Source organism: Lycium barbarum, chromosome 6 (assembly GCF_019175385.1).
Source record: "Lycium barbarum isolate Lr01 chromosome 6, ASM1917538v2, whole genome shotgun sequence".
In the NCBI taxonomy this organism is placed as follows: Eukaryota; Viridiplantae; Streptophyta; class Magnoliopsida; order Solanales; family Solanaceae; genus Lycium; species Lycium barbarum.
Genome location: NC_083342.1, coordinates 131,829,250 through 131,856,939, shown reverse-complemented (window position 1 = coordinate 131,856,939; position 27,690 = coordinate 131,829,250). Strand labels below are relative to the sequence as shown.

Genomic DNA, 27,690 nt, shown 5'->3' with positions numbered 1-27,690 from the left:
CCATGTTCTAGAGTTATAAACAGAGAAACAAGTTCCTGAATATTTAAGAACTGTATCAGCTATGGCATTAGCTTTTATCTCTGAATGAGATGCCCCTGCTTCCCCATTTGCATCTGCTGCTTGAATATGTTTGCCATTTCAATGGAATGTTCTTTGCTAAAAACCTGATTGCAGTTGTTGGCTTCATTATTTCCTGCATATTAACTTTGATTGACCTTATTTCCTGTTACTGCATTAGCTTGCACTGGCCCTTGATACTCTTTTGAGTTAGTGATTCAAAATTCTGAGGAAATCCAATGATCTTGTAGCAATCACCTTCAACATGCCACACTTTTAAATAATTTGTGCAACTCACATTTGGATTGTACTTAGATCTCTTGCCCTTGAACTTCCTTGGTCCTTTTTCTGACCTCTGAAAATATCCTCCAGGTTTTTTTAAACTGGGTTGTGTTTATGTATTGCTGATTCATCTGGTTTGTGTTTCTGTAGGGCTGATTAATCTGGTTTGTGTTTCGGTAGGGCTGATTCATCTGGTTTGTGTTTCTGTAGGGCTGATTCATAGGTCTTTGAATGTTTTTCCCTTTGTTTGCCACTGTAAATGATGCTGAATCAGTGAGAATCTGAGTATTAGCATAGATTTCTCTCTGATTTTCATCTTGCAAAAGGAAGGAATAAGCATAATCTATCTCAGGCAAAGGATTCATCATCAGGACGTTTCCTCTTGCCTGAGCATAGACATCATTGAGACCTATCAAAAATTGAATTAATCTCTGATCCTTAAATGATTTTTACAACTTCTTCTTTCCATCACATGTGCAGTTGCAAGTGCACACTATATCTGAGTTCAGAGAATCCAGTTCATCCCATATTCTCTTGATCTTTGTGAAGTAACTTGAGACATCAGCAGAACCTTGAACTAATAAGCTCCTAAACTGTATTTTCTCAAGTTCTTCCAAGTTCGTATTTGCTGGTCGGAACAAAATTGGCTACTACGTCAACTCTTTCGCCCGAAAACTCTTACATCGACTCCGATCGAAGAGGGGCATCTGTTGACACCCAATTTCATCCCTCCATTATTCCAATTCATTTCCTTGGGCTTCTAAATTTATCTTTCATATCCACCGCTAAAACTCTACTAAATCAACTCTTTTCACAATCTTGTAAACCTTTTCTATATCCCAGACTCACCATAATTTGACACTGAGGCAAAAGTGTAGCGTCGGTATCGATTCGCTTCTTTTGAACTACATACAACTTGATTCTCGCGAACCCGAGATATGTAGGCAACTCGAAACGGGTTCAGCTATAATTCCTTCTGCCCCCATAATATTTTCCACCAACTCTCCTAACCTGTATTTTCTCAAGTTCCTCCAAGTTCGTATTTGCTGGTCGGAACAAAATTGGCTACTACGTCAACTTCTTCGCCCGAAAACTGTTACATCGTTTCCTGTCGAAGAGGGGCATCTGTTGACACCCAATTTCGTCCCTCCATTATTCCAATTCATTTCCTTGGGCTTCTAAATTAATTAACGAGCTAAACACTTTATTTTCACTATTATTTTTATTGCTACTATTCTTAATATCGTTACTTTCATTTTCACTATTTTACTATCAACATTACTAACATTACTTTATCACAAATTTCAAAATGGTTCGTCATCATTTTATTTTCGGATTTTGTGTTCGTTAAATTAATTATACTTTATCAAGTCCTTTATTTTCTACACATTAATCACTAATTATCATAGTATGTATTGTACTAGTTATTAACTCACAAGCCCAAAAAAATAATTAAATAGAGGAGGAAGGATCAACAATTTCAGCCAAATTATTAGCCCAAACGGCCATCAACCCATTTCAGACCAGCCCATGTGTCAAGCCCACTATCCGTTTAAATAAATCAGCCCATCTCCTCCAAACCGTCCCGACCCGGCCCGCTTATCATTTTCATCTTCCAACCCTAACAAAAGAGAACGCCGCACTTCGGTCCTCTCTCTTCTTCATCTATCTCTCTCTCCCCCCACTTCTAGAAAAACCCTAATCACCTTTAGCAAAAGCAGTGCTGTCCACACTATTTACAAAAAAACGTCCCTATGTTGCTTTACCCGAAGTTTTCTGTCGTTGACAGAGGAAGAGTTTCCCATTCTCGCTTCAAAACACAACAGCTTCACAAAGAACAGAAAGATCGGTCCACTTCGGGTAACACCCGAATCAAATCACGTGACCATCTGCTCAAAAACACTTTCCACGTTCAGATTTGAACGGTCCATTTGACTCGATTTGGATCCTATACCAGAAATCCAGCCCAATTCGAACCATAGAAAACCCTAGCCTTTACCTCATATAAATATGATCTTATGTCCTCAGCCGAAAGGGGGACGTTTTGAAACGACCGGATACTTTACCACACTCAACATTTCTATCTTTCCAATACTACTTTAAATTTGGGATTTGTTCAAATTCGATTCTGTTTCGGGTTCTTTTTAGCCGCCAGATTCCTCTAAAAAAATCAATACTTTCCTCAATACCTATACTGTCGGGTATTCTTTCAAAACATTAAAACATTTGTTACACTGTCGCTACTTCGAATTCGGGTGAAGATTCGAGAATCGAGCCCAGTTCGCTGCACTCGAAGAAGGTAAACAATCCTTCTTTAATTAGTTTAATTCCAGTTTAATAGCTTAAGAAGTGATTATGTGTTCATACATGCTGGTTGTTTCAGTTGGTCGGGTTGCAGTATAGTAACTTAGCAGGATTATGCACATTCATGTTTTAATTAGTTTAACTTCGGTTCTAATAACGTTCGTATGTTCATGTCTTAGTTTAGTTTTCCAGTTTAGTAGTTAACAGTCCTACACGTTTATGTTTTAATCTGGTTCGTTTTAATTTCAGTTTGTAAGTGTTTATGTGTTCACACATGTCTGTTGTTTCAGTCAGTTTAGTTCATTTATGTGTATTCTGTTGTTAGTTAATCTAGTCTTAGTTAGTAGCTTGATAGGATTCGTGTATATTTTGTGTTTAGTTAATTGCAGTTTAATGGTCGATAGTACTTGCGCATTCGTATCTTGGTTTAATTTCAGTCTAGATGAAACCTTCTGTTAAGTGCAAATCTAAATTTTGATTAAATCTGATAGGTTCAAATTAGTTCTTTAACCAACTTTTGTGATTTCTGGATTCATTGTAAAAGAGTAGCAATTCTAGAGGGACGTCCTTATTGTTCAAAGGATTAGCATGTATTTAGTATGTTTTAGATTAAGTGGATTAGCATGTATCAGCCCCTATTTAGATGTTTAGCATATTTTAGTTGTGTGTGCATCCATGTTACGTACTTTTGTTAGTTTAGCTTATCCTGTGATATTATGTATTCATGTGTTCATTTAGTATAATTTTTGTTCTTGTTTAATGTTGTGTGCTAGCATGTGCTTATTGTTACTGTTTAGATTAGTTTAGATACTAGCGCATTTTTTATATGCTTGTTATTACTTTTTGACCTTGTTCTAGCATGTGCTGAATATGTGCTTAAGATGGAACAAAGATAATACTTGTTTCAATGCCTGAAAAGGACTTGCCTGATTCAACTAAGTTACACTTCAGCCTAAATATGCATGTTGAAAATTGATGAAATGAACATGATCCCTTGTCCTACGTTTCTTCCTTTACTTGTGAAAACTTTTGAGTGTCAACTGAGATGACTTTATTTCAAAGTAATTATTACCATCCTATTTGCATACACGTGTATGAGTTTCTACCAGTTGAAGGATCTGTGCTTGTTCCCTTTAGCTTTGAAATGCTTTTGTTTTAGTGGTTTACCTTCTGTTTGAACTCTTTGAAAGACTGAGCCTGCTAAGTTCTTTGTTTATTGATAGGATGAATGTAAGTTTAATGCATCTTTTTCCCTCTTCCTGAGTAAACAAATTAATCTCAAATGGTTAAGACAAGTTAAATGGGTGAAGAGGTAACACGTAGGCCTGTTAGAGCATCATGACACTACCACACCTTTCCCCTTTTGGATAACTTTGTCATCGGTGTTTAGGTACCTAACAAGTTGAGTTGTCACACTTGTGTCACTAAACTTGATCCCCAACAAGTATATGCAAAAGAAATTTGGAAGTGTTAAAGTGCCACTAATTCTGGTTTTGATTCCCCGTTTGATCATTTAATCATTTTGTTGATATTTCATATATGGGAGGGAATGTGAGTTGTTTCTTCTTAGCTTAGACTGCATACAATTAAGGGTTAGCCATGATTGTGATGTTGTGAGGATTAAGGAGGTGATGTGTATAAGTGATTGAAATACATAGAAAATTGAGATTATTTATTCCCTTTACTAATTCCTTCATTTTCTTTTCTTTGTTTGCATGAACACCGGAGCCGAAGAGTCTCACTTTGAGACTCAACGACACGCTATCACAGGACCCGCGCATCCTCGATCATTTCAAGTTTTACATCGCTCAAAGAGAAATTACAAAATAATCAAATCTTTCTGTCGGGAGTTTTTTTTGGCTAGCGTATTTGTTGATGATGCTTGTTTATATGTTTGGCGTGACTAACCTCTATTTGTATGTGTATGACTAATTGCTAAGACCTAAGTTATTATAATTTACCGCCAAGTTTCATTTAAGGCTTGCTTTAGTTAACAACAGGCTAGTTATTATTTTACATGGGATATAATATTTAGGTATAAGGAAATTGAACATGCAAATAGTTATCTGCGTTTTTACGAATTTTATCCTTTAGGTGGGAATTCGGATAAATGTTTTTCGCTAAAACTTTATTGCACAAAGCAGTTATCACTTTCTCACTGGTCTAAAATTTCTTTGAATATAAACAGTTTTTCAGGTCACTAATTCAAGGTTGTATTTTTTTTAAAAAAACAAATAAGTTGTTTGAATTTACAAAAGGTGCACTTCAGTGGATATTCATAAAAAATGTTTTCCAAGCATAAACTGGGAAGATTACTTGACACTCAACCTTTGTTCAACATTTGTACATAAATTTTACAACTTCACAATTAGTCTTTTTCATTAATTTAAGTCCGGTCGGTTAACCATTGTTAATGGGTCTTAAAGGATGCGTAATACCTTCCCTTTAGATTAATTGAACCCTTACCTAGATCTTTTTGGTTTCGTAGACTTTAAAATAAAGTTAATTTTAGAAAATAACATTAATAAACTTTAGGTGTCCTAATTCACCATAAATAATTAGGTGGCGACTCTCTAACTTTAAATAACCCCGGAATTACCGGGATGTTGTAAACTATTTTGACTTCGGTTAAAATAGGGTATAACAAAGCTCAATTCCTTCTGCAGGTGGAAAAGTTTTGCTCCATTTGACTTTCCAAACCAATGTTCAAGACTGTCCCAGAGTTCTTTGGCAGTTTTTGAAAAAATGACACTATCCTTAATCTCTTTGGACAAGGAATTCAACAACCAGGCAGTCACCATGTCATTGCAGCAATTCCACTGCTCATAATCAGCAGAGTTTTCATCTGTTGCTTTGTAATTACCATTGATAAAGCCCATTTTCTTCTTTGCTGAAAAAGAGATCATCATAGATCTTCTCCATGATGGGTATCCTTTTCCTTCAAAAATGGTGCTAACAAGATTCATCCCAGGTGTATCTGAGGGATGAAGATGATAGGGGCTGTTTGTTTCCACTGAAATAACATTTCCAGTTTGTGTTGCTGAGGTGTTTTCAGTATTACCAGTCATGGTGAGTGATCAAGGCAAGGAAGGGGTTGATTTTGATTTCGATTTTGATGCTGAAAAGGGATCTGGATCGAGCTCCCTGCTCTGATACCATGATAGAAATTGAAGAAGAACTTTGCAAATTTCCCTTGTATTTCGTTGAATAAACTGTACATCTATTTATACAACTCTAACCTAGGGACGAAGGCTACAAATGTAATTAAAGTAAACTTCTAACAAACTTACAGCTATGATAAAGATAGTTTTGTATTTTGTACACCTATACATTCTAGAAAGAATTCTACATAGGATCCTTTATTTGTATATCTGCATATTCTTCATTTGTATATTGCTTGTATATGTCACTCTTGCATCTTGGGCCTTGGACCAATTCTGTGCATAACTCATTCAACTTGGGCCCAAATATTTCACTGCTTCTACCCGGCCCATTTTCCTTGAGTCTTGATATTTGATGATAAAGTCTTTGTTCCGACACAATCGAAGTTTTGTCTGTTGTCTTGGTCTTTTTCCTTTCTTCACAGATTCCTCTTGTTTCTTCATTGTTATTCTCAAAATGAGAGGGATTCATTCCATCAGTTTTATCGATCAAGGATCCACTTCAATTTCAACAAGTTGAGTGAATTTTAAAAGCATTCTTTTGATACCAAGATTTCATATAACGAACTTATATATATATATATATATATATATATATATATATATATATATAGAGAGAGAGAGAGAGAGAGAGAGAGAGAGAGAGAGAGAGAGAGAGAGAGAGAGAGAGAGAGAGATGTAAAATTGAAAGATGAACCAAAATACTAAAAATTGTGTTGTGTTATAAGAACCTCGTCTTTTGGGCATGTAAAAGGGAAACGACACCAGTTGGAGAGGTTCGTACATATTAAGCCTGATCTAATTATCATTCTAAGCGGGGCACCCAAAATTTTATTCAATAATATCAGCCACGTCTTGAAATTATATGGTTTAAGATCAAAACTGACCCATAATTCTATTTAATAACATCTCTTGAAATCAGAATGAATCCAATTTTTCTAAAAAAGAATGAATCCAATTTATATTTAATTTATGAACTCACTTTAATTCTTTTAACATTTTCATATGTTTGTATATAGAAAATAGTGCAATAATAATACAATACATATATAACTGTGAAAATAGTGAATATAACATATACGATATACCTGTGAATATTACTTCTTCCAGTCCATTTTATTTGTCTTTTTTTTTTTTTGCATAGTCCGAAGGAAACATTAACTACAGTAGGTAATTTGACTAAATTATTCTCAATTTAATATTAGTCTCTTTTTCACCATATTAATCTCTCCACATTTATTGAGTAAGGCTAAATGTGTAAACTAACAATTACTTATATTTTCATCTTTTAAAATGACAACTATTTTGAACCAGTTAATTTTAGTAATTACGACAACTAAACACGAATATGGATAAATTGCTACAAGTACGTGTTAGAGAAAAAAATCCAGTAGAGAAGTAACTCAAAAATTGTTGCCTTTCAGCATTTGTAATTAAGGGTGCTTATCAGTTCAGTTTATTGATTATCGGTGATAAATATGCTAAACCGACAATCAAATTAATAAAATACCTGTTATCAATTTTTGATTGATCGGTTAGCGGCCTTCAATGGTTGATTTAACCGATAAGAAAATACTCCTCTTTAATTCACTGCACGTTACATTGTCACGTATGTTAATGTGTATGAAGGATCAAACTATTCATCGGATGCCAGTGTGTAGTAAATTAAACAGATGCGAAGTTGAATTAAAAACTAATATTTGCAAGGGACTAGGCAAAAGCAGTTCCCTTTTCAAGCATAAAAGTCTAGCACAAACAATTTCAAAGATGATGTTGCAACTTGCAAAAGGCCATGTACTCAAAATAGAATCTAGGAAATTAGGAATGGGGTTTCTATCTAAAGCCAGTTTTATATAATTAGGTATAAAAAGTTAATTTTAGTATAATCTATTGGGTAAGCGGTTTATTCATTAACTAAAATCTAAAAATAAAAAATCGAACCAGTAGTCCAATAAAAAATTCAACAAAACCGTTTAAAAAACATAAACTCAATAACCCCATGCCAATAAATTAATAACATTTTTTTCTATTTGATTTATTTGTTAAATCGGTTTTCACACTCCCTTATTTGTAATTGTCGAAACTTTGATAGTTGCACCACATTTTCTAATAAGAGTTTAACTCGTATAGCGCAAATGATTTTCTACCTGTCAAAGTTTACTATAGGTAATTAAAGGTAAATAGCTACTATCGATAATTAATGCAATGCTTAACCTAAAATAAAACAAGTGATCTTTTACAACAAAGTTAAATTGCACTGATTATATATGAACTTATTTACATTGCCAGTGAACGTAAAATAAATCCTTCTAATAAATTTGAGGACGCCAACCTGGCATATAAGTCACCCTTACTGTTATTCTACAAAACCACACATTAGATTTTCACCTCTCATACGACTCCTTATTTAATTCCTTTGAATTCATTGGATCCTTTTTCGGTTTCAAGAATCCCCCTTCTTCCACTATGCCCGAAAAGGAATTAGGATCAATTTAAACATGTTTTGTGTTCCGAGAGATATATTGTCGGGTTAGTGGGCCCCTCATTTTCATCATAGTTTTTACTGTTGCATTTCTTTCAAATGATTTTATGAAAAAATGATTTTCTTGAGTTGAGAGTCTATTGAAACAACCACTCTACTGTACATAAGTGGGGGTAAGGTCTGCGTACACCCAACTTCCCTAAATCCCACTTTGTGGGAATATATTAGTTATGTTGTTGTTGTTGTTGTAATGTGCCCTCCATTAGGACTCGGATAATAATTTCTACTATATTAGAAGAGTGGGTTTGGTCGTCAACCACCCACTCTTCTAATATAGTTATATTAATTTTTTTTACTATATTAGAAGAGTGGGTCCCACTCTTCTAATATAGTTATTAATTAAAATAATTAAAAAAATTAAGGTGGGGTCCACGTGAAGAATTAGGAGACAATTGAGGGGAAAAATTTAAGGTGGAGTCCACGTGAAGAAGTAGGAGACAATTGCAAAAAAAAAAAGGACATTTAAATAATGATAATAAGTTCAGAAAATTGTAAAAGTACGCTTAGAGAAAATTTAAAGAAGAGAAATTCAGGAAAAAAGAAATAACGATTTAAATTGAACAAAAAAATCGCTAAAGAAGTCATAAAACCAAAAGATTTAAAACTTATACCTTTGGGTAAGGATAAAAATGCACTAATTTTAGACACATACGTCCCACACAAATAATGAGGAATAACATCAAGAAAATGAAATATAAACGGTCAAGAAACGTATACACATATTTTCTTAAATTGATGAAGTTGGTCTATACTTAGAAATTTAAGACTACAACAAATGCTAACACATGAAACCGCTTTTCAGTGTTGTTGAGTAGAAAGAGATGATGGCATGAAACTCGATAGGAGAAGGTGTATTTCAAATCTTTCAATTAGAGAACCAAACTAGAAAATTCATATATGGGAGAAGCGGATTAAGTAAAATAATTTATTGATATTTTCAACTAATTGAATTATAATACTTTCTATAATAAAAATTTCATAATTATATTACTAAAAGGTACTCTCTCTGTCCTAATTTATGTGACATAGTTTGACTAGACACGAAGTTTAAAAAAGAAAGGAAAGATCTTCGAAACTTGTGGTCTAAAATAAGTCATAGATATTTGTGTGGATTTAAATCATTTCATTAAAGGTAAAAGGGAAAGTTGCAAGTTAAATGATTTCTAAATATATAAATATATTATTCTTTTTTAGATAAATTAAAAAGAAAAGCATTATACTGTTTTTTGTGTTGAGCCCGTGCTAGCACGAGCTTTCATCACCTAGTAATGAAATATAGCCCAATTTATTGTTCAACCAACCCGGAAGTCCACAAATATTAATTTTGTTGGGTAAGAGAGTTTGTCCTTGTATTTAGGACGTAGTTGGTAAGAGTTAATCCAACAAAGAAGGCCCAGAGGCCACAGCCCATAAATGACTAAACTAGGAGTTTGGTTTGGGATCAGACCTTCCAGAATTCTCTGTCACTTTAAATGCAGTGGTTGTTTGGTTATCAAATGAATTAATGATCCGATGATTTTGGCCATGCACTTGCTGCAATATTGGAACTACAATTGAACCTTAAATCTTAAGTGGAAGAGCCCAAGGACTCAGGATCAACTCGGGCAATTTGGAGCCACCTATATATCCATTTTTTTGCACGGATTGTCCTTCAAAGGCGATGGTTTTTAATTTTTGTCTCTCAAATTGCTGGTCTTTAATTTTTGCTCTTTGCTTAGAAAAGTGACTGAAAATATCCCGTTGTTCTGGGTTCGAATCCCCTTCCGTAAATAATTTCACAAGGCAAGACTTCGTGAAATTCTGCCTTAAGGCAAAAGTTTGTAAGGCAAAATTATTTTTTTACTTTGCCGGAATTCTACAAAAGTTAGGCCTTAAGGCCTAACCTTTTGCCCGAAAAGGCCTAATTTTGCTACGAAATACTGCCTTGAAAATTTTTTTTTACTGAGCCAGAGTTCGATCCCAGAATCTCGGGGTATTTTAGGCGAAGGGAAAAAATTAAAGACCACCACCGAATAAGGCAATCGTGCAAATTGTCCCTATATATCTAGGTAGAAAAGCTAGTTCCCGGTAGCAATATTGGTCCTGTCTTTATAAAAAACAAAAATCGCTACCTTCGTAAAGTTTTAAATTCGATAGGTGAATCAACATGATTGTATCTTTTTTCAATTATCAAGCCTGAAAAATAGCTATTTGTGAATTTTATTCCATATCAGGAAGCATCATCTAAAATTTAATTAGAGCAAACTTGATCGATATAAAATCAGATTGTTTTAAGCGAATGTGATCCAAACTTTTAATCTTAGTTTTGCTTGCATTAACTTTTGTAATAATCGACATCTTACTTTCTTGTATACCAGCTTTCATCCAAAGCTGCTTCCTTCTGGTAGGGAGTGGTTCCTTCTTAAATTTTGAATGTCAAATAGTTATAAAAGAAAGAAAGAAAAAGCTTAATTACAAAGACCAACACTCTAATATTACAGTTATTTTCTTTGAGAGAATATACACCTTATTCGATCAAACTTCAACATCAAGGGTCCTCGTTTCAAATACTAACCTTTTGAATGTAAAGTTTTTCCTCTGCTGAAAATAGGATCGCGCTTCCATATTAAAAAATGGATCGGCCAATTGGTTGATTCCATAGGAGCTCTTTTTAGTTCTATAATAATAAAAAGAAGTCACAAATATTTTTCAATTCACATTTGAGAATATTAACAAATTCATGCATGATCACAATATAGTGCAAAGTTATACGCTTTATATAACTTTCCTTATTTTCCTCATTTTGTCCCATACTTTTGAAATCCACCAACCACTAGTTTGTAGCCTTCAATTTCCTCAAATTTTAAATTTTATTGGAATATTCCTATTTCTTATAGAAAAGTCCTTGGCCTTGTTTCCCTAGGTAACTTTAGACTGTACTATTGTATTTCAATTTTAAGAGGGAATAGTCATAGGGAAAAAAAAAAAAAAAAAAAGCAAAAGAGTAAGAGCCCGTTTGAATCATAAGTTAGAAATCCTAAGACTTTTGGCTTTAAAACAAATGTTTAAAATTACTTTTTTATTTTACCCAAATACTATAAAAATTAATTCGACTTAAAAGCGCCTAAAATAAGACAAATCCAAACAGGCTCTAAGTACATAGACATAACACTACTTTCCAGAATGTCAAAAGAAAAGGAGAATAAAATGGAAAATGAAGAATATAGCAGCAAAATAGTAATCACAAAAGTACACAATCATCCGTAACCCCACGTATTGATAAAGAAAGGATTGCTAAAATATTTATATAATTTCGAAAATTCCACCATTAAGAAATACTCTGATGATCAATTAAAACATTAGTGATTAGACACAATTTTAATAAAGCTCCAATGATGAAAAAAGAAAAAGAAAAAGAAAAAAGGAAAAAAGAAAAAAAGCATTTCAAGATTGTGCTCTTTCATGTGGATGATGATGATGTTCATGTGAATTACTTTGTTGATTCGATTCCTCTTCTTCTTCTCTCATTTCCACCGTCTCCGTCACCGGAGCCGCCGCTTCACCGCCGGCGGGACTACCGTTACTGCTTCTCTCAGCCACCACTACTGCCGGCGGTGCAACAGTAACGGGTCGTGGTATCGGGTCGACCCGGCCATCAATACAAGACGCGCACTTGGTCTCAACCCACCCTTCAAAGTCATATTGGCCCCGACCCATTATTCTCCGGCCCGAACATAACCTGCCTATCATTACAGCAATGGCTCCTAACACAGCTATTACAGCAAGTACACCAATTACGGGTCCAACTGACCCGTGACCCGGACGATCCGAATAAGCTTGTTGCCCCATAAACATGGGTGGTGGTAGTTGCTGTTGCTGTAGAGGATATTCAGTTGGTGTAGATGACATTTTCAAGAATATATTTCGTAGAAATTTAGATGAACTGTAGGGTATTGGTGTGGGAGATATTCTTGTAGTTATCTCGTTTGAAAAGACAATACTTTCGTGGAATTTGGTATATAATTTAACAATAAAGTTGTAATCTTGGAGTAGAATGCTTTAAGCAGAGTGACAGAGAAGGAAACATGAGCTAGAAAAGCTCAAGGGTTTTGGTTTTTTTTCTAAAGAGAATAAATTGGTTTATTCTTTGTGATGGTAAAATGAGAAGGGGAAGCTATAAGAGAATAAATTGGTTTATTCTTTGTGATGGTAAAATGAGAAGGTGAAGTACTGACTGATGGAAAAGAAAAGATAAAGGTCAAAAGAAAAAGTGGAGGGAAAAGGTGAAGAATGGCCGAATGGGGAGTGTTAACAATTTAGGTCATGTTTGGGTGGAGGGTGAACAAAGCCCAAGAAAAATGCCTTTTAGACTAACTTTATACAAAAATGAGCAACAACAAAGGTGGTGTGGGGAAATGAGCAACAACAAACGACCAAAATCATCCATAATGTTTGGATTTGGATCAAAATCATACATATTCTTTCATATGAAGCACTAATAGTACATTATGTTTGCATAAGTGGTGCACTTATAGTCAAACTCCCAAATAAATTTAACGGAAAAGAACAAAAATGTCCCTGAACTTTTAGAAAAGGTATAAAAATACCCTTTATTCATCTATTTTGCTAAAACTACCCCTCAATTCAACTTTTTGGCTCATTTATTCCCCTTGACTAACGGACAACACTAATTTAAAAAAAATAAAAAATTGCACATGACATTTTATTACTGAAAAAATGATTTATTCTTTTAAAAAGAAATCTGAAACCTTGGAATTTTTTTAAATTTGATTTTTTTTTAAATTTGGAAAACTTTTTTTAACGAGTAAAACCTTGACTAACGGACAACACTAATTTTTTTTTCTTTTCAAAATGTGAAAAATTGGATTTTTATAAAAATCTGAAAAAATTAAATTTTTTATGGAAAAACTGTGTTTAAAAAAAACCAGAAAACTATTTTTTTTTAAATCTAGAAGAAAATTATGGAGTATTAGTTTTGCACATTTTACTTAAAAAAACAATCAGTTTTTCAGATTTAAAAATTGAATTTTCTAAAAAAAAAAATGGGGTTTCCACCCGTTAAAAAAAGTTTTCCAAACTTAAAAAAATTCCACATGTTTTAATGAAAATCCAATTCTGTTGTTTTATATATATATATATATATATATATATATATATATATAAGGCTTACTACATTTGTTTTTTAAAGAAACGGATGTTGAAAAATTATTTTTCCTTATTCTACAAAAAAATCCAAGGTTTCAGATTTCTTTTTAAAAGAATAAATCAATTTTTCAGTAATAAAATGTCATGTGCAATTTATTTTATTTTTTAAAAAAAACAATTAGTGTTGTCCGTTAGTCAAGGGGAATAAATGAGCCAAAAAGTTGAATTGAGGGGTAGTTTTAGCAAAATAGATGAATAAAGAGTATTTTTATACCTTTTCTAAAAGTTCAGGGGCATTTTTGTTCTTTTCCGTTAAATTTATTTGGGAGTTTGACTAAAAGTGCACCACTTATGCAAACATAATGTACTATTAGTGCTCCATGTGAAAGAATATGTATGATTTTGATCCAAATCCAAACATTATGGATGATTTTGGTCCTTTTCTCTAACTTTTTCTTTCTTTCATTTTCTCTTAAGAACTTTTTCTGATAGAGCTAGGAAGCTGTGGGAAACTGGTTCTTGATATGACATGAAATCTTGAAATGGCAATGTTAAAAAAAGACTAGAAAGAAAGACCTGAACAGCTCTGTCGTAAAAGCAAAACTTCCTCAAAATCGTTCTGTGCTGTTAATGTTATGTTATATTAAATCGCAGGAGTTATTTCAGTATCATGTGAATGGACCACAAAGAAATATCACAACAGTTAACTTAGGACTGATCTGGTTCTGTGTCTTCTGCTGTTCTTTTAAAAGTTGTATATCACATTTTCTAAATACCCATAATGAGGGAAAAGAAAAGAAAGCAAGAAATAACCGGAGGACTAATTGAGAGTTTTAAGATCTGGAAGTACTCCTCATAACAAATGGCTCACTAGGAAATTTTTCTGCCAAAAATCAAAAGGAATCCTCTAGAGGCATCTTTGCACTGCACAAAATGGTCTAGTCACGCTGGGAATAATACATGACCTGTACACTTCAAAAAAGCCCCAAGTTTTGAGTGTCCAGTGGACTCATCCTGCAACTGAGTGTACTAGAAGTACTCTCTCTTGTGTAAATAGTTTGAAGTTAAAATTGTGCACTGTAGTGTGTCTTGGAGAAACATGTACCATAAGATAACAACATTTATTTGGTATTTCGGGTTTTAGCCTTGAAAAATGAAGAACGTTTAACAAGAAAAGCGTTTTACCCTGAAGTATCCTTACTTCATGTCAGACGGTTAATACGAAATAAATGTAACTTCACACTTAAAAATTGTATCCAAAAGAATAAAATGGTATCTCATGTAGTTGTTGGTATTTGAGATTTGTTTTGTGTTTAGTTATAAATTTTAGTATAAATACTTCTTTGATTCACTAGTTGTTCAAGACTGATGTATCTCAATCAATCAACTAATAATAAATTAATTATATTTTTGATTTGATAGTACTAAACTAGTACTAGTATTTACCGACAACAGTAAGGACAACTTTTTGAGGAAAACTCCCCCTAAAATACAGTAGTACTACAACAACAACAACAACAACAGCAGCCGAGTGAAATCCCACATCTTGGAGTCTGGGGAGGGTATAATGTACGCAGACCTTACTCCTACCAAGATAGGATGACTGTTTCCGAGAGACCCTCGGCTCAATAGAAGCATAAAAAGGGGGTCAGATAAGGTTAAAAGATTTAAAACGATATTGCAATGAAATAATGCAAGCGACACAGTAAAACAGGATAATCAAGAAATTCAAAGCGATATGGAAATGCAAATCACGAAAGCGGCACAGATAAAATAGAGTAATCAAAGTACAGAAAGTAGCAAATAATAACATAAATCAAAGCACAAGAAATTATAATGCGCTAATGCGCCTACTAATAAGGAAAGATAACGAGACTTATATACTAGCCTTCTACCCTAATGTGGGTCCTCCACACCTTCCTATCTAAGGTCATGTCCTCGGTAAGCTGTAACTGCGTCATGTCCTGTCTAATCACCTCTCCCCAATATTTCTTTGGCCTACCCCTACCTCTTCTGAAACCATCCATGGCTAACCTCTCACACCTCCGCACTGGGGCATCTATGTCTCTCCTCTTCACATGCCCAAACCATCTCAGTCGCATTTCCCGCATCTTGTCTTCCACCGAGGCCACTCCCACCTTATCCCGAATAGCCTCATTTCTAATCCTGTCGCTCCTAGTGTGCCCACACATCCATCTCAACATTCTCATCTCGACAACTTTCATCTTTTGAACGTGAGAGATCTTAACTGGCCAACACTCCGCCGCATACAACATAGCCGGTCTAACCACCACTCTGTAGAACTTGCCCTTCAATTGTGGTGGCACCTTCTTGTCACATAGCACTCCTGAAGCTAGCCTCCATTTCATCCACCCTACCCCAATACGATGTGTGACATCATCGTCAATCTCCCCGCTGCCTTGCATGATAGACCCAAGGTCCCTAAAATACAGTAGTATCGTGTAGAAATTCTATGGAATAAAGCAGCATATAAAATCTTGATAAATGTAAAGTATATACTAAAGAATATCAGAGAGGATGATTATAAAATAATAGAACAAAAAGGACATGAAAATTGAAGCACGAGAATTTTCCATATCAAGTTCTGATTAAATTAAACCTTTCTAATTTTTAATTCTAATTTTCAGGGTGGGCACTTGAAATATGACATGATTGCCAATTTTTTATACATACCTTTTTTTTTACTCTTACAGATAAGTTTGCTTTACTTAACAAAGTCAAAAAGCTCAGCAATCATGCTCAATCTCCTTGGCAAAGCTCATTCATTTTACATATTAAAATTGTCCCTTTACTTGTCCAATGATGTTTAATGACTTCTACATCTATCCAAGTTAAAAGTTCATGCCTTTCCCACCAGAGTAGAGACAAGATGGAAGCAAATATTCACAAGTTTAAGTTTTATGATAATGTATACTAACTTTTTAACAGTATTAGATTACTTTAACATATATTTAATCATTTTTATATTAAATAAGTTAAATAATTAGTATATTCATGCGTTTGTGGGGAAACTGCAATTGAGTACAAACATACTCATGAAAAGGTGTCAAAGCACAGATGTCTGAGATGGAAAGAATCTGTGCTGAGAGAGGAATATCTGTGTCTCTTGGGCCTTGGGGATAGTGATGATGCAGAAGAAACAGAGAGAAAATTTAAGATGCTTTTTTGCGGGAGATGACAAGGGAAAAATTAAAAGGTTGATAGATGGAGGTTAATAGCACTAGTACAACACATAGGTTTAGTCAGACTCAGCCACTGTGCCAATCCAATATTATTTCGCTGTTTTTTAATCTATGCTTCTCTTTCTCTTTTCTTCCGGTAATCCGCGATCACACTCTACCTTCTCTAAACTCCACTTATGGAACTATACTTCGTATGTTGTTGTTGTTATTGTATCTTTATAGTAGTACTCCATGTTATTGCAAGTAATTATCCGCCCACATGAACCCTCTTTTGCACAAAACACTGTTTATACGTGGTTAATTTTTTTTTTTTATGTATGTATAGTAAATATTGAATCTCATTTGGCTTTTTTGTATATTTACTTTTTTATATTTTGAAACCGTTTAGTGAAAATTCTGATTTAAGTAGTAAGTATATATAACTTAAACTTCTTGTGCTAATGGAAAGAATTTTGAATTAGAGAAATAGCCATAGGTAGTCTAGAGAACGTATAGATGAATGCATAATGAGAACATAAATTTGAAGGGGCATGAGCATAAAAACCACAAGAGTCCAACGTTTTAGCACATCGATAGTCAAGCACTAGGGACCACCTTTACATAATAAACACTTGATAGTTGATATACGTTGTGATCTAACATTAAACCAAACATAGTTTAGAGAAGCACTTTCTTAATTTACAGAGCCACATACTTTCCTAATTTGTCCAGTTTGTCCAGTGAGGACCCCAACATTTCCTAATTTCACCATCGATGCAGCAAAGTCTTTATAGAAGAGATAAGGGTGCAAGCTGTAGGATTTGACCATATCAGCAGTCTGAGAATTTGACATTAGAGCTTGATCAGATTCAAGAAGACCTGAGTTGTTCATAAGGTTTCTGTAATATGCATTGTCGAATCTCGTAACGGATTGAATGTCCAGTGGAGCAATCTTGGTGTTGGATCCATCTGTGTTGGGACAAGTGCTTTGCAAATTCGACAACATTGAAGAATCAAGATTTGGATCTGGCTTTCCAGAGTCTTGAAAGTTGAATAGTCTCCTCTTGAATGTGAAACATTGAGCAAAACCAATTGTGTGTGCTCCTAATATATCACAAGAGACGGTCGCGGAGTCAGAAATTCTACGAAGGGATTCAAAAGAATGCAATAAGGTCATACTTGAGATTTAAAATTGTGGCCTAAACTAATTTGGACCACATTTGATGTTGTTACACTAGAAACTGTCGAGGGGATTCAATGATCTATATATACAACAAAGATTGTTCTTATCCGATTCTGCACTGTATAAGAACAATCCGCCCCTGATAAGAGAATGGGCAACACAAAGCCATATATTTTTTTTTCCTTTATAACTTCAATGCAGATTTAACTTTATGCCTGTATATGTTTGAGTGTGCTAAAGTTGAACATTTGCTATTTATATTTTGCACTTGGGAGTTGCCTCCTTAGGCATTTCTGAGTTCCAAGAGAGCTAATTACTCTTTGCATTTGAAATTAATTAAGAATCAAGAAGATTAAAGGTACCTGAAAGAACTACTACGTCCTTTAGATCAAGACCCTTATCAGTAAACTTGGCCGTGATTTTATCTAGAGGCTCAAAGGGTGACGGTAATTGTTCATTTGCTGCTTTCTCACTTGCAGTTAGTCCATCTCGTCGACCAAGTAAAACTGGCCAAAATAGTCCTCCTGACTGAAAAAGGAAGACAGGAAAATTTATCATCTTTGGTTTATTTCTCGGCACATTACAATACTTGAGTACTTGTCTGCACATAAATGTTGCTACTTACCATGACAACCACTTCTCTAGCTGCAAGAGTTAATATATCCACACAAGATACAGTTGATGGGCAAGCTTTTTCAAGGTCTGCTTTTATGATGTCGATTACCTCATATCCTCGGACTGAATTGCGGTTTGGTGCAGCATTCTTCTCACCCTTGAAATCGTTCGTGTCATCAAGAAGCACGGATCCATCACAACCCTTATAATAAGCAAAAAGGCATTAAAAGAAAAGCATAAACTGATCAGCTGTCAACCTTATTAGCCTTCTAATTGCATCAGTTGCTGCGTTAGATTTAACATTCAAGAAAACAGTCCTGTCACTTCATTTATTTCAATACCAGGTAGCTATGATACAAAAGGAACTTTAACCGGAAACAATACTATTACAAGTGGAATAGCAGCATCATAAGTTCTGTACTGACATAGAATAGTATCTCTTGTAACTGCAGTTTAATTTCTTGAAGAACCAGAAACGATCTTACTCCAATTTCTATTCGAAGAAACTTTATAAGAATACAACAACAACATACCCAGTATAGTCCCACAAGTGGCGTCTGGGGAGGGTAGAATGTACGAAGACCTTACCTCTACCTTAAGAGGTAGAGAGACTGTTTCTGATAGACCCTAAACTTTATAAGAATACACGAAACAGAAAAGAAGAAAAAGACTACCAAGGGAAAGTTCTTTAAGAACAAAGTGGACTCAACTTACTTCCAACACGAAGACTTCATTCACAATTATATCCAAGTACTAAGCACTAGTCAGCTCTAGAAATATCAAATACAACTTAGCCAACAGAGCCATCATACTCTTTCCATCTTTCTATATCAGAAAAGAGAACTTCTCCTATATTGTAAAGTTCACTTTACAAAGTACTGAGTCTATCACGAGTAAACATTTTCGTAGTTTGGAGGCATAAAATATAGATATACCCATGAAGAATCTTAAAAATGATCAAAGCCCTATTTTGCTAACAGGAACAAACACTAACAATTAGGCAAGTTGAGAATATGGATACAATATGATAAGAAAAGCTTAGAGTAGGACTTGATATGCAATTCACCTGAGTTATAAGAATGTAACTAAGAAAACTTTAACACCATGATGCTTCAAATAAGAGAGAAAAGTAGAACTCAATAAAATGCTGGTGATAACTTAAAGGAGAGAAATTACATTTACAAAACAGTCGTGAAAGTGCAGACGAAGGAGGGATGCAGCTATTCTGGAGTCATTACGGAGTGCTGCCCAAACATTCCAGCGAACGATTCTAGGCAAGCTGGGGCATGCTCTCTCATAGTAACTGTAATCAAGCTGACCAGCAGTTAAGGGAGACACAATACTGATCACACAGAAGAAAACAGTAAGGCAGGGGAACATACTATGACTTGCCATAACTTTCAAGTATTAAAAGCTAAGAATAATACTGATTCTTGTGACTTGTGTTGTGCTGCTTAGAGAAATTTATATACGAGAAAAGCTAAGTTACATTAGTGGACTTTAGAGTGGGCATGCCACTAATGCATATGAGAGCTTAATGGAAATGTAAGCACTACAATTTTATACAACAACCGGTATTTTTTACTAAAGGTCAGTGCTGGATGAAGTAATCCACTTTGACATTTGTTATTCTTTAGTACATTAGTTGGACAAAATGCAGCCAAGATATTTAATAGAGTTCTTGACATTGCATAAACTCCAAAGAGTCCTTCAACCAACCGCTGATATAATTCACAGCAAAAGAGAGGTAAAAGTGCATGTTTATCAAAGCACTTATGATTTCAATGGAACAGTGTTTATCCAAGAAATAAAAGAACAGTCTGGAAATAAAATCACCAATACCTGGCATAAGCACCGTCTTAGAAACTTAACAAGAAACTGCTGAACTTTTTAGCTACAGATGATGAAAAAGTCATTGAATAATATTCAACACACAATTAACGTTTTTGAGGACCGATTATTGACTAACTTGGTTGATCAACAATTGACAATGTTGAATCTTGTTAACCCTTCAGAAACCAAATGAGAGTGCTGCTTACGAAAGAATAAGCAATGACCATGAATCAAGTTACAGCACTGTACCTGAACACATGTTGGTGAATTCCTTGGATCAAATAGATGTATTGGTAATTTGGAATACTGTATGATACTGCATAGTTTTATATCACATTGATCCTGTCAATAAGGCAAGAAATCTCATGTTCAGAAGATGAAAGTGGCGGAAATGAGAATGTTGCGATGGATGTGTGGGCACACTAGGAGTGATAGGATTAGGAATGAAGTCATCCGAGATAAGGTTGGAATAGCCTCAGTGGAAGACAAGATGCGGAAAGCGAGGCTGAGATGGTTTGGGCATGTGATGCGGAGAGATGAAAATGCGGAGCTGCGAGAGGTTGGCCAGCGACGGTTTCAGAAGAGGTAGAGGTAGGCCGAAGAAGTATTGGGGGGAAGTGATTAGACAGGACATGGCACATTTCCTGCTTACGGAGGACAGGACCTTAGATAGGAGGGTATGGAGGACTCATATTAGGGTAGAAGGATAGTAGGTAGTCGCGTCTATCCTCCCTTAAGAGTAGTTATGTTGCTCTATAGTTTCTTGTCTCTTGATTTATGCGAGTATCTGTTGGTTTATAATGACTTATTTACTTTCATTGTTTTCATTTTCATAGTTATCTATAGCAGTTAATTCTCCTTTTACCATGACTTTCTTGCTTTGTTATTCCTTGCTTTCATATTGTTTTTGATACGCTTGATCATATCTAACCTTTTGTCTTTTCCTCTCTTTGTCTCCTCTCTTGAGCCAAGGGTCTTTCGGAAACAGCCGCCCTACCTTTCAAGGTGGGGGTTAGGTCTGCGTACACTCTACCCTCCCCAGACCCCATATAGTGGGATTATACTGGGCTTGTTGTTGTTGTTGTTGTTGATCCTGTCAATAAGACAAGATTTCGCAGAATACGCATATCTCAGATAATTTTTGTTACTTGCATCAGTCAATTTCACTATTTCCCTCAATCTCTTTAGACTTGTTATTAACATCTTTACTGTTTTCATTTAAAGCAAAAGATTTCTGTTTAACTTAGATCAGATGTAAATCTCAATTTATTTTTGCTCCTAAGAAGATATGAAACATACTTCAAATAAGACATACGGACATGCTATTGTCAGCATCCAGAATCTATGAAATTTTAGTATTTGTGTGGCTGCTAAGAATGTCAAACTTAGATACCTATTACCTAAATCAGCCATAATTCGATGTACTTGGAAGTGGAGATCACTAAAAAGTATTTTTCCAATAATATAGTTTAGAAGATGACAAAGAATTGATAATGAAGGTCCAGTTTTCAAATGAGACCGACACTAAAATATGAGATTTTAACATGTGCTGAAATTCCATTTAATTGAAATTGTTGCAAATAGTGCACGATACTGTCATTGCCACTGTGGTTTATTATCTTCAACTAGTGGCAAACACAAAATATAACAAGTAATGCGATTTGCTTAATAAATATAATCACAACATTACATGTATCTGTGGCCATTATATGCAAAACATATATATATATATATATATATATATATATATATATATATATATATATATATTATACAAAATGCAAAAACAAGCATGTATCACTTTTATAGCTTAGTTCCAAATTTTGTTTTCCGTTAGTGCAGTCCGTCATCCCACAAGGACCAAAACCAAGATGCCAACTTCTATTAGAGTGCCGGTTAAAGGAATTAGACCAATGTATCTTAGAACAAAATGGTCATTCTAAACTATGGTTTTATGTAGGTCGTCATTCATAAAGTAGTAGATACTAGTAATTACTTACTTCACATACTGTTAAGTACCATAAGTTAGATGTTAAGCATCCATAAGACAATAATTAACATCAGCAACCTTAGGTAAAAGGAAAAGTAGCACGGTAGTTTTTAATAAACCCCCCAAAAAATAACAAACCAAAAAGGGGGAAGAGTTCATAAAGGCTGAATCTTTAAAGTCAGAACCAAAAAACTAGACAAATTGATCATATGTAGATGAAGAAACTCGAAAACAAACAGACAGAGATATAAAGGAAAGTTAGCCTATGGTTGTTCAAAACCCCAAACAAAGCAAAAGGGGAAGAGTTCATAAAGAAGATTGAATGTAGAAAACCAAAAACTATGGCCCATGCAGGTCTCGAACCTGCGACCTTCGCGTTATTAGCACGACGCTCTAACCAACTGAGCTAATGGGCCATTGTTGTACTCTTCTTAGCTAATATCGTATTTGATTGATATTGGTAAACCCGCGGCTTCAGTTTCTTCCTCAAGATGGTTACACGGGGGAACCTGTATTTTAGGTTTACTGCTATCCAAGTTATGGATCGAGTTTAAAGAAATTTAGATTATAACCCTTTAGTCTATGGAGTTTAGGTCATACTTTATGGGTCGTTTGGTAGGAGAATAAGTTATACCATGTAAATGGAATTGGGTGGAATAAGATGAAATTACTAATCCCACACTTCATTACTAATCTCACCTTATCCCACCTTTTATTCCATCTACATGGGATTGGATGAGATATCAAAAAAGTTATCCCACCAACTAAACATAGGATTAATTTCAATTCCATTGGATTAATAATCCAGTTCATCCTATCTCTCCTACCAAACGACCCCTAAAAGAGACTTTTAACAAGAAAACTTGTAAAATTTACGAAAACTAAAGCAATTAGGGGAATATAAATTGCCTTAATACACAAAAATTCTGTAACTTGACTAGACATCTTGAATTTCTAATTCGGTGCCTATTACCACTCTGGTATCCATTTTTTCTTACCAAATTTGTAACAAGCTTGGCTGGATATTTAATTTTTTTTCATGAGGAGCTACAGTCCTATGTTTTATACGCACATGATTTTATTTTAAATTAAATAGTAGTACTACTTATTTTGTGTGTAACTTGCACATTTTTTGGAATCCATTTTTTTGTTAGATTTGTAACGCGGAATTCATCATTTTCTATCAAATCTGTATGACTGTAACAAAGTTTAACCACTACAATTTATCTTAGATCATTCTAACATTCCAAACAAAAAGAAAAACGAATAAATGAGAGAACTGGCGAAGGAAAACAAAGTAAAAATATACCATTGAAACAAATAATCATCGTATAAACCGGCATGATAGGATGTTAATAGGCCTTAAAAAATAAAGTTTATGGGGGTCTTGTGTGTAAACCGCCCCCTTGATGGCAACAGGCAACAGCAATCCAAATTCCCCACTCTCAAGGAAAAGTAAGGGGTTAATTTCATAGATGGTTACTCAATTTTAAACTATCTTTTGTAATATAAAAATCAGTTAATTTTACTCAATATCACAAGAAGTCACTATAATACTTTCTGGTTTTTAAAAAAAAGCTAATTCAATTAAGTCACTCAAAAAAAAAATTTGTAACCAAAAGTCATTCAACTTAGCCTAAATATCATAGAAATTTTTTTTGTTGTTTCCTATTAATGACTTGTGATACTTGACAAAGTTGAATGACTTTTGGTTGCAAAAAGTAGTCTAATGACTTTCCTGATACATAGTTAAAGTTGTTTTTTTTCTATTACAAAAAATAGTTTGGTAATTTTAATACAATACAATAAAAAATTGAGTGACTATCTAGGAAATCAACCCGGAAAATGAATTTAATAAATTTAGTAACACAAACAGTTTGTGCACATTCGCTTCCTTTAATGTTTTTTACTAATGGCGACGTCAAAAAAATTCCTGGGAAATTACAGGCAAAATGCCTCCTTTTGGACGATCACTTTCGTGATTAATCCAAGTTCTTTTTCCTGGTCATCCTGATTAGTTATGCCAACAATTATCTCTTCTATTGAACTCACGGGAAACAAAAGAATATAAATGGTAGATCAATCTGATAATAATGCAAAAATAAGATGAATCAAATCTTGGATGTACTATAATAGCCCATGAAAGAGGCGGATTCCAGGTTAAAAAAAAAAAAAAAAACAATAGTCTCATTCTCAAGCAAGCCTTTTAAGGACCTATATACTGCTATACATTTTGTTGAATAAATGAATGAATCAATGCTCAAAAACAGTGCACAAAAGTAGAACGTAACATTATTTTCTTGATTCTCAAAAACTCTGAAATCCAAAATCTATTTTTGGTGACTATTTCCATAGTAACCAAAGGGGAAAATTGATCAACGTTCCCATTAGGCAACATGTACTCCGGATATAACAGTAGTTCTGAGAGGCTTCCCTCTTCCCATGGTGAAACCTCTCGTTCCATCGGGCATTCTTGGCCCTTTTGTAACCTGTCTCACTGGTCCTTCACTTAGGCTCGACCCGCTGCTGCATTGTGGAAGTGCGGCAAGTAGGCCCCGACCACCATGAATTTGAGGACGCATTCTTAATTTCCCACGCCCTTTGTTCCATGATTTCTTGGCTGATCCTACTCCATCTTCAACCTACCATTTTTAATAGCACGATTATTTATACATTGACAGTGCATATAAGTTAAACCCATATGAAGAGAAAGTAGTTTTTTTAATATAGTTTAGGATGTTAACCATGACATTCTTACTTACATTATTGCTATCAGAGTCTTCAGAGGGCAGTCCATCTTCATCATCAAAACAATCAAATTCCGATTTCCTGCTCTTTAGAACAGACTTTGGCTGCAAATTTAACGAGCCATTTCACAAAAACATATTCGGGAAGGAAATTGGAGAATTGTGAAGCAAATGTGTGTAATTAAGAAGTGATTAAAGGAGACAGTAAATAATAGACTTACTGAACGTCTGAGGAGCAATCTCACTCGTAGGCCTTTTCTCCAGTTCCTTTCATCATTTAACTTCTCGACCTGATCGAATCAAAAGTCATTAGATTTAACTGAAAGGAAAGCCAAGTAAAATCAAGAAATTAATTTTTGAGCTCAAACGTATGGACGTACTGCTCTCTCAGCTGCTTCAGGATTCTCAAACTCAATCAGTGCATGGAGCTTCTTAGCAAAATAACAAGAACCAAAAAACAAAAAAAGGAATGAGATTTTCTTCTTAAAGGAGAAGGTGTTGTTAATGAGAAATTTAGTTCGAGTCAGTTTTTAAATACCTTGTTGCTAATGCCAATGTCTCCTCTAGCACGCGACAAGTTTGGATCCTGGGGATGGCATACGCGGATGGTTTTGACACTTAAATAGAAAATATAACAAGTCAGTTTAATTTGCAATAGAAGAAACATAGCAAAATAGATGAAAATTATTGATAAAGGGGCAAAGATATCACCTTCCAGCTACCTTGAATATTTTCTCAATGTTGTGATGAGAGTGATCATCTGGTAAATTCTCCGCAACAACTGTGCGTAACTGAAAGAAGGAAATTAGAAAGCAAAGTATTAGCACTTAAAAATGAACATAATCAAGACCATAGTGCAAAATGCAAAGATATGAGAAAATATGTGTACCTGCAAATCCTCTTTATCCTTGTCAGTAAATGGAATTCTTCTTTTAACCTTCTTGCCATCATTGCTTACAACCTTCATAAGAAAGTTCCAAGTATAGAAAAACTGAGTCGTGTATCGATATTCATAAGGACATTAATACATCAAAATCTGAATTTATAAAAGTACCAGCTTTGTAGAGGACAGGAGGGCATGAGCAAGTGTCTGTTGGTTGGTGATGAGAGACTTGATTTTCTTTGTAGCCGAAACAGAGGAAATTGGGACTGCAGTATTACAAATATTTATTAGAATATAAGAAAAAAACAGACATTAAAACAAAGTTGAGAATAACTTTTCTTTTCCTTTTAATACCCACCAAAGCCTTCAAGGTCCTTATTCATCTGTCTCAATAGGTTCTCATTTGCCAGCAAGCTCATGTCGCTAAGTTGGTATTCAACCTATGAATTTATTAACATTTAACCATCAGATTATGGATACAAAATGCGGAATTTTTATTTTTTTTTTTAAAAAAGCAAATAAGCCATGCGAGAGAAAGGTTAATTAGTGTCATCTATATCCCCCATTTATTCAGCAATCTCTACTCGGAGATAGATAAAGAAAAAATGAATTTAATTAATTCCACTTTGGAACAATTAGACATGCATGAGGTTTTACTCCTACCAAATAACAAAACCCTGTAACCACCAAGGGTGTCGTGGAATGATTTAACTTATTTCACCCTTAATAGTATGTCTTGTGTTCTAGACCTTGGAATGGAGTCCTTTTCTGAGCGATAAAACCCCCCATAATGGACTTTCTACTGCGTGAATCCGGATTAGTCGCGTCAGTAGGTACCTAACATCAAATGCTTGAAGAAAAAAGAAAAACCCTACTAGCAATTTGTTCTATATGTAAAATTGAAAAGAAAGAAGAATGCAATAATTACTATAAGATCAAATCCGGAGCAATGTAGCACAAATCAACAACAACAACAATATACCCGGTGGAATCCCACAATGTGGGGGTCTGTACGCAAACCTTATCCCTACTTGGAAGGTAGGAAGACTGTTTCCAAAAGACCCTTGGCTCAAAAGAAGCAATGAAGCACAAATCAAGAATAAAAAAGAAAATGAAAGAAACAATGACCTGTTTAATGATCTTGTTCTTGACATCTTCTGGAAGGACATCTTTTTGAAGCATAGCAGAGAAATTTTGATTTGGAATATAGGAAAGAGTGTCTTGATCGCCCACATATAACCAATCAGAAGTAGCATTACCCCCAGAAAGATACTGGAAATATGGGTAAAAGTAACTTGAAATTGGGGTTGTAGTAGTAGCAGTAATAGTAGTAGTAGCATGAGATCTTGGTACAAATTCAGGGGCTTGGACATTGAATTTGAAAGAGGCACTATCCTCCTTATTACTATTACTATTACTACTTGTTTTCTTAACATCCTTAGCCTCAAAATGTGTTTTACTTTCTTGAATACATTCTTCAGCAACTCTCTCAGGTTGCAATTGTGCCATTATTGTTTGTTTTATCTTCTTTTCTGTTGTATTACAATTTTCTTGAAGATTTATGATTATGATAATTATCAGTAGTATTCATATCATACTGTTTTTCTCTTTCCTTTGATCTTGTTGAATGGTGGAGCGAGGAAGTCTCCATAAGTTAAGTAACAGCAAACGACCAGCAAGTGAAGTGCATCTAACTTTTACTTTCACAAAGACCAATTAATCATTCCGATGTTTGCTGACTACCTCTCCTGTGATTCTTGACCATG

General features: G+C 34.6%; 3 protein-coding genes and 1 non-coding gene across 4 annotated transcripts; all 4 read right to left on the bottom strand.

Moving 5' to 3' along the window:
• Window positions 1–11,601: 11,601 nt before the first annotated feature.
• On the bottom strand, window positions 11,602–12,656 carry LOC132600236 (uncharacterized). Its single transcript, XM_060313320.1, has one exon. It carries the CDS (start codon window positions 12,232–12,234, stop codon window positions 11,770–11,772), a length of 465 nt encoding a protein of 154 aa, XP_060169303.1. The 5' UTR covers window positions 12,235–12,656; the 3' UTR covers window positions 11,602–11,769.
• Window positions 12,657–17,012: 4,356 nt separating this feature from the next.
• Window positions 17,013–19,964, bottom strand: LOC132599058 (peroxidase 10). The gene is made up of 4 exons (XM_060312284.1): window positions 19,648–19,964; window positions 18,482–18,673; window positions 18,219–18,384; window positions 17,013–17,777 (listed from the first exon to the last, which is right to left on the bottom strand). The coding sequence occupies exons 1-4, from the start codon at window positions 19,864–19,866 to the stop codon at window positions 17,368–17,370; spliced, it is 987 nt and encodes a 328-aa protein (XP_060168267.1). The 5' UTR covers window positions 19,867–19,964; the 3' UTR covers window positions 17,013–17,367.
• Window positions 19,965–22,636: 2,672 nt separating this feature from the next.
• On the bottom strand, window positions 22,637–22,710 carry TRNAI-AAU (transfer RNA isoleucine (anticodon AAU)). Its single transcript has one exon. It is a non-coding gene; the product is annotated as a tRNA-Ile (tRNA).
• Window positions 22,711–24,317: 1,607 nt separating this feature from the next.
• On the bottom strand, window positions 24,318–27,464 carry LOC132600235 (la-related protein 6C). The gene is made up of 10 exons (XM_060313319.1): window positions 27,053–27,464; window positions 26,283–26,364; window positions 26,096–26,190; window positions 25,931–26,002; window positions 25,753–25,832; window positions 25,580–25,658; window positions 25,422–25,469; window positions 25,263–25,331; window positions 25,057–25,146; window positions 24,318–24,936 (listed from the first exon to the last, which is right to left on the bottom strand). Exons 1-10 carry the CDS (start codon window positions 27,431–27,433, stop codon window positions 24,682–24,684), a joined length of 1,251 nt encoding a protein of 416 aa, XP_060169302.1. The 5' UTR covers window positions 27,434–27,464; the 3' UTR covers window positions 24,318–24,681.
• Between the last annotated feature and the right edge of the window lie 226 nt (window positions 27,465–27,690).

What these genes read in the sequence shown, in the direction of transcription:
- LOC132599058 (XM_060312284.1), bottom strand. Translation starts at nt 19,866, where the DNA reads ATGGCAAGTCATAGTATGTTCCCCTGCCTTACTGTTTTCTTCTGTGTG. An exon ending in TTCACGACTGTTTTGTAAAT is followed by an intron (nt 18,674 to 19,647) that starts GTAATTTCTCTC and finishes GCTTATTATAAG; the next exon opens with GGTTGTGATGGATCCGTGCT. An exon ending in CTAGAGAAGTGGTTGTCATG is followed by an intron (nt 18,385 to 18,481) that starts GTAAGTAGCAAC and finishes TTCCTTTTTCAG; the next exon opens with TCAGGAGGACTATTTTGGCC.
- LOC132600236 (XM_060313320.1), bottom strand. Translation starts at nt 12,234, where the DNA reads ATGTCATCTACACCAACTGAATATCCTCTACAGCAACAGCAACTACCA.
- LOC132600235 (XM_060313319.1), bottom strand. Translation starts at nt 27,433, where the DNA reads ATGGCACAATTGCAACCTGAGAGAGTTGCTGAAGAATGTATTCAAGAA. An exon ending in AGAACAAGATCATTAAACAG is followed by an intron (nt 26,365 to 27,052) that starts GTCATTGTTTCT and finishes ATAAATTCATAG; the next exon opens with GTTGAATACCAACTTAGCGA. An exon ending in GATTGCTCCTCAGACGTTCA is followed by an intron (nt 25,147 to 25,262) that starts GTAAGTCTATTA and finishes TTAAATTTGCAG; the next exon opens with CCAAAGTCTGTTCTAAAGAG.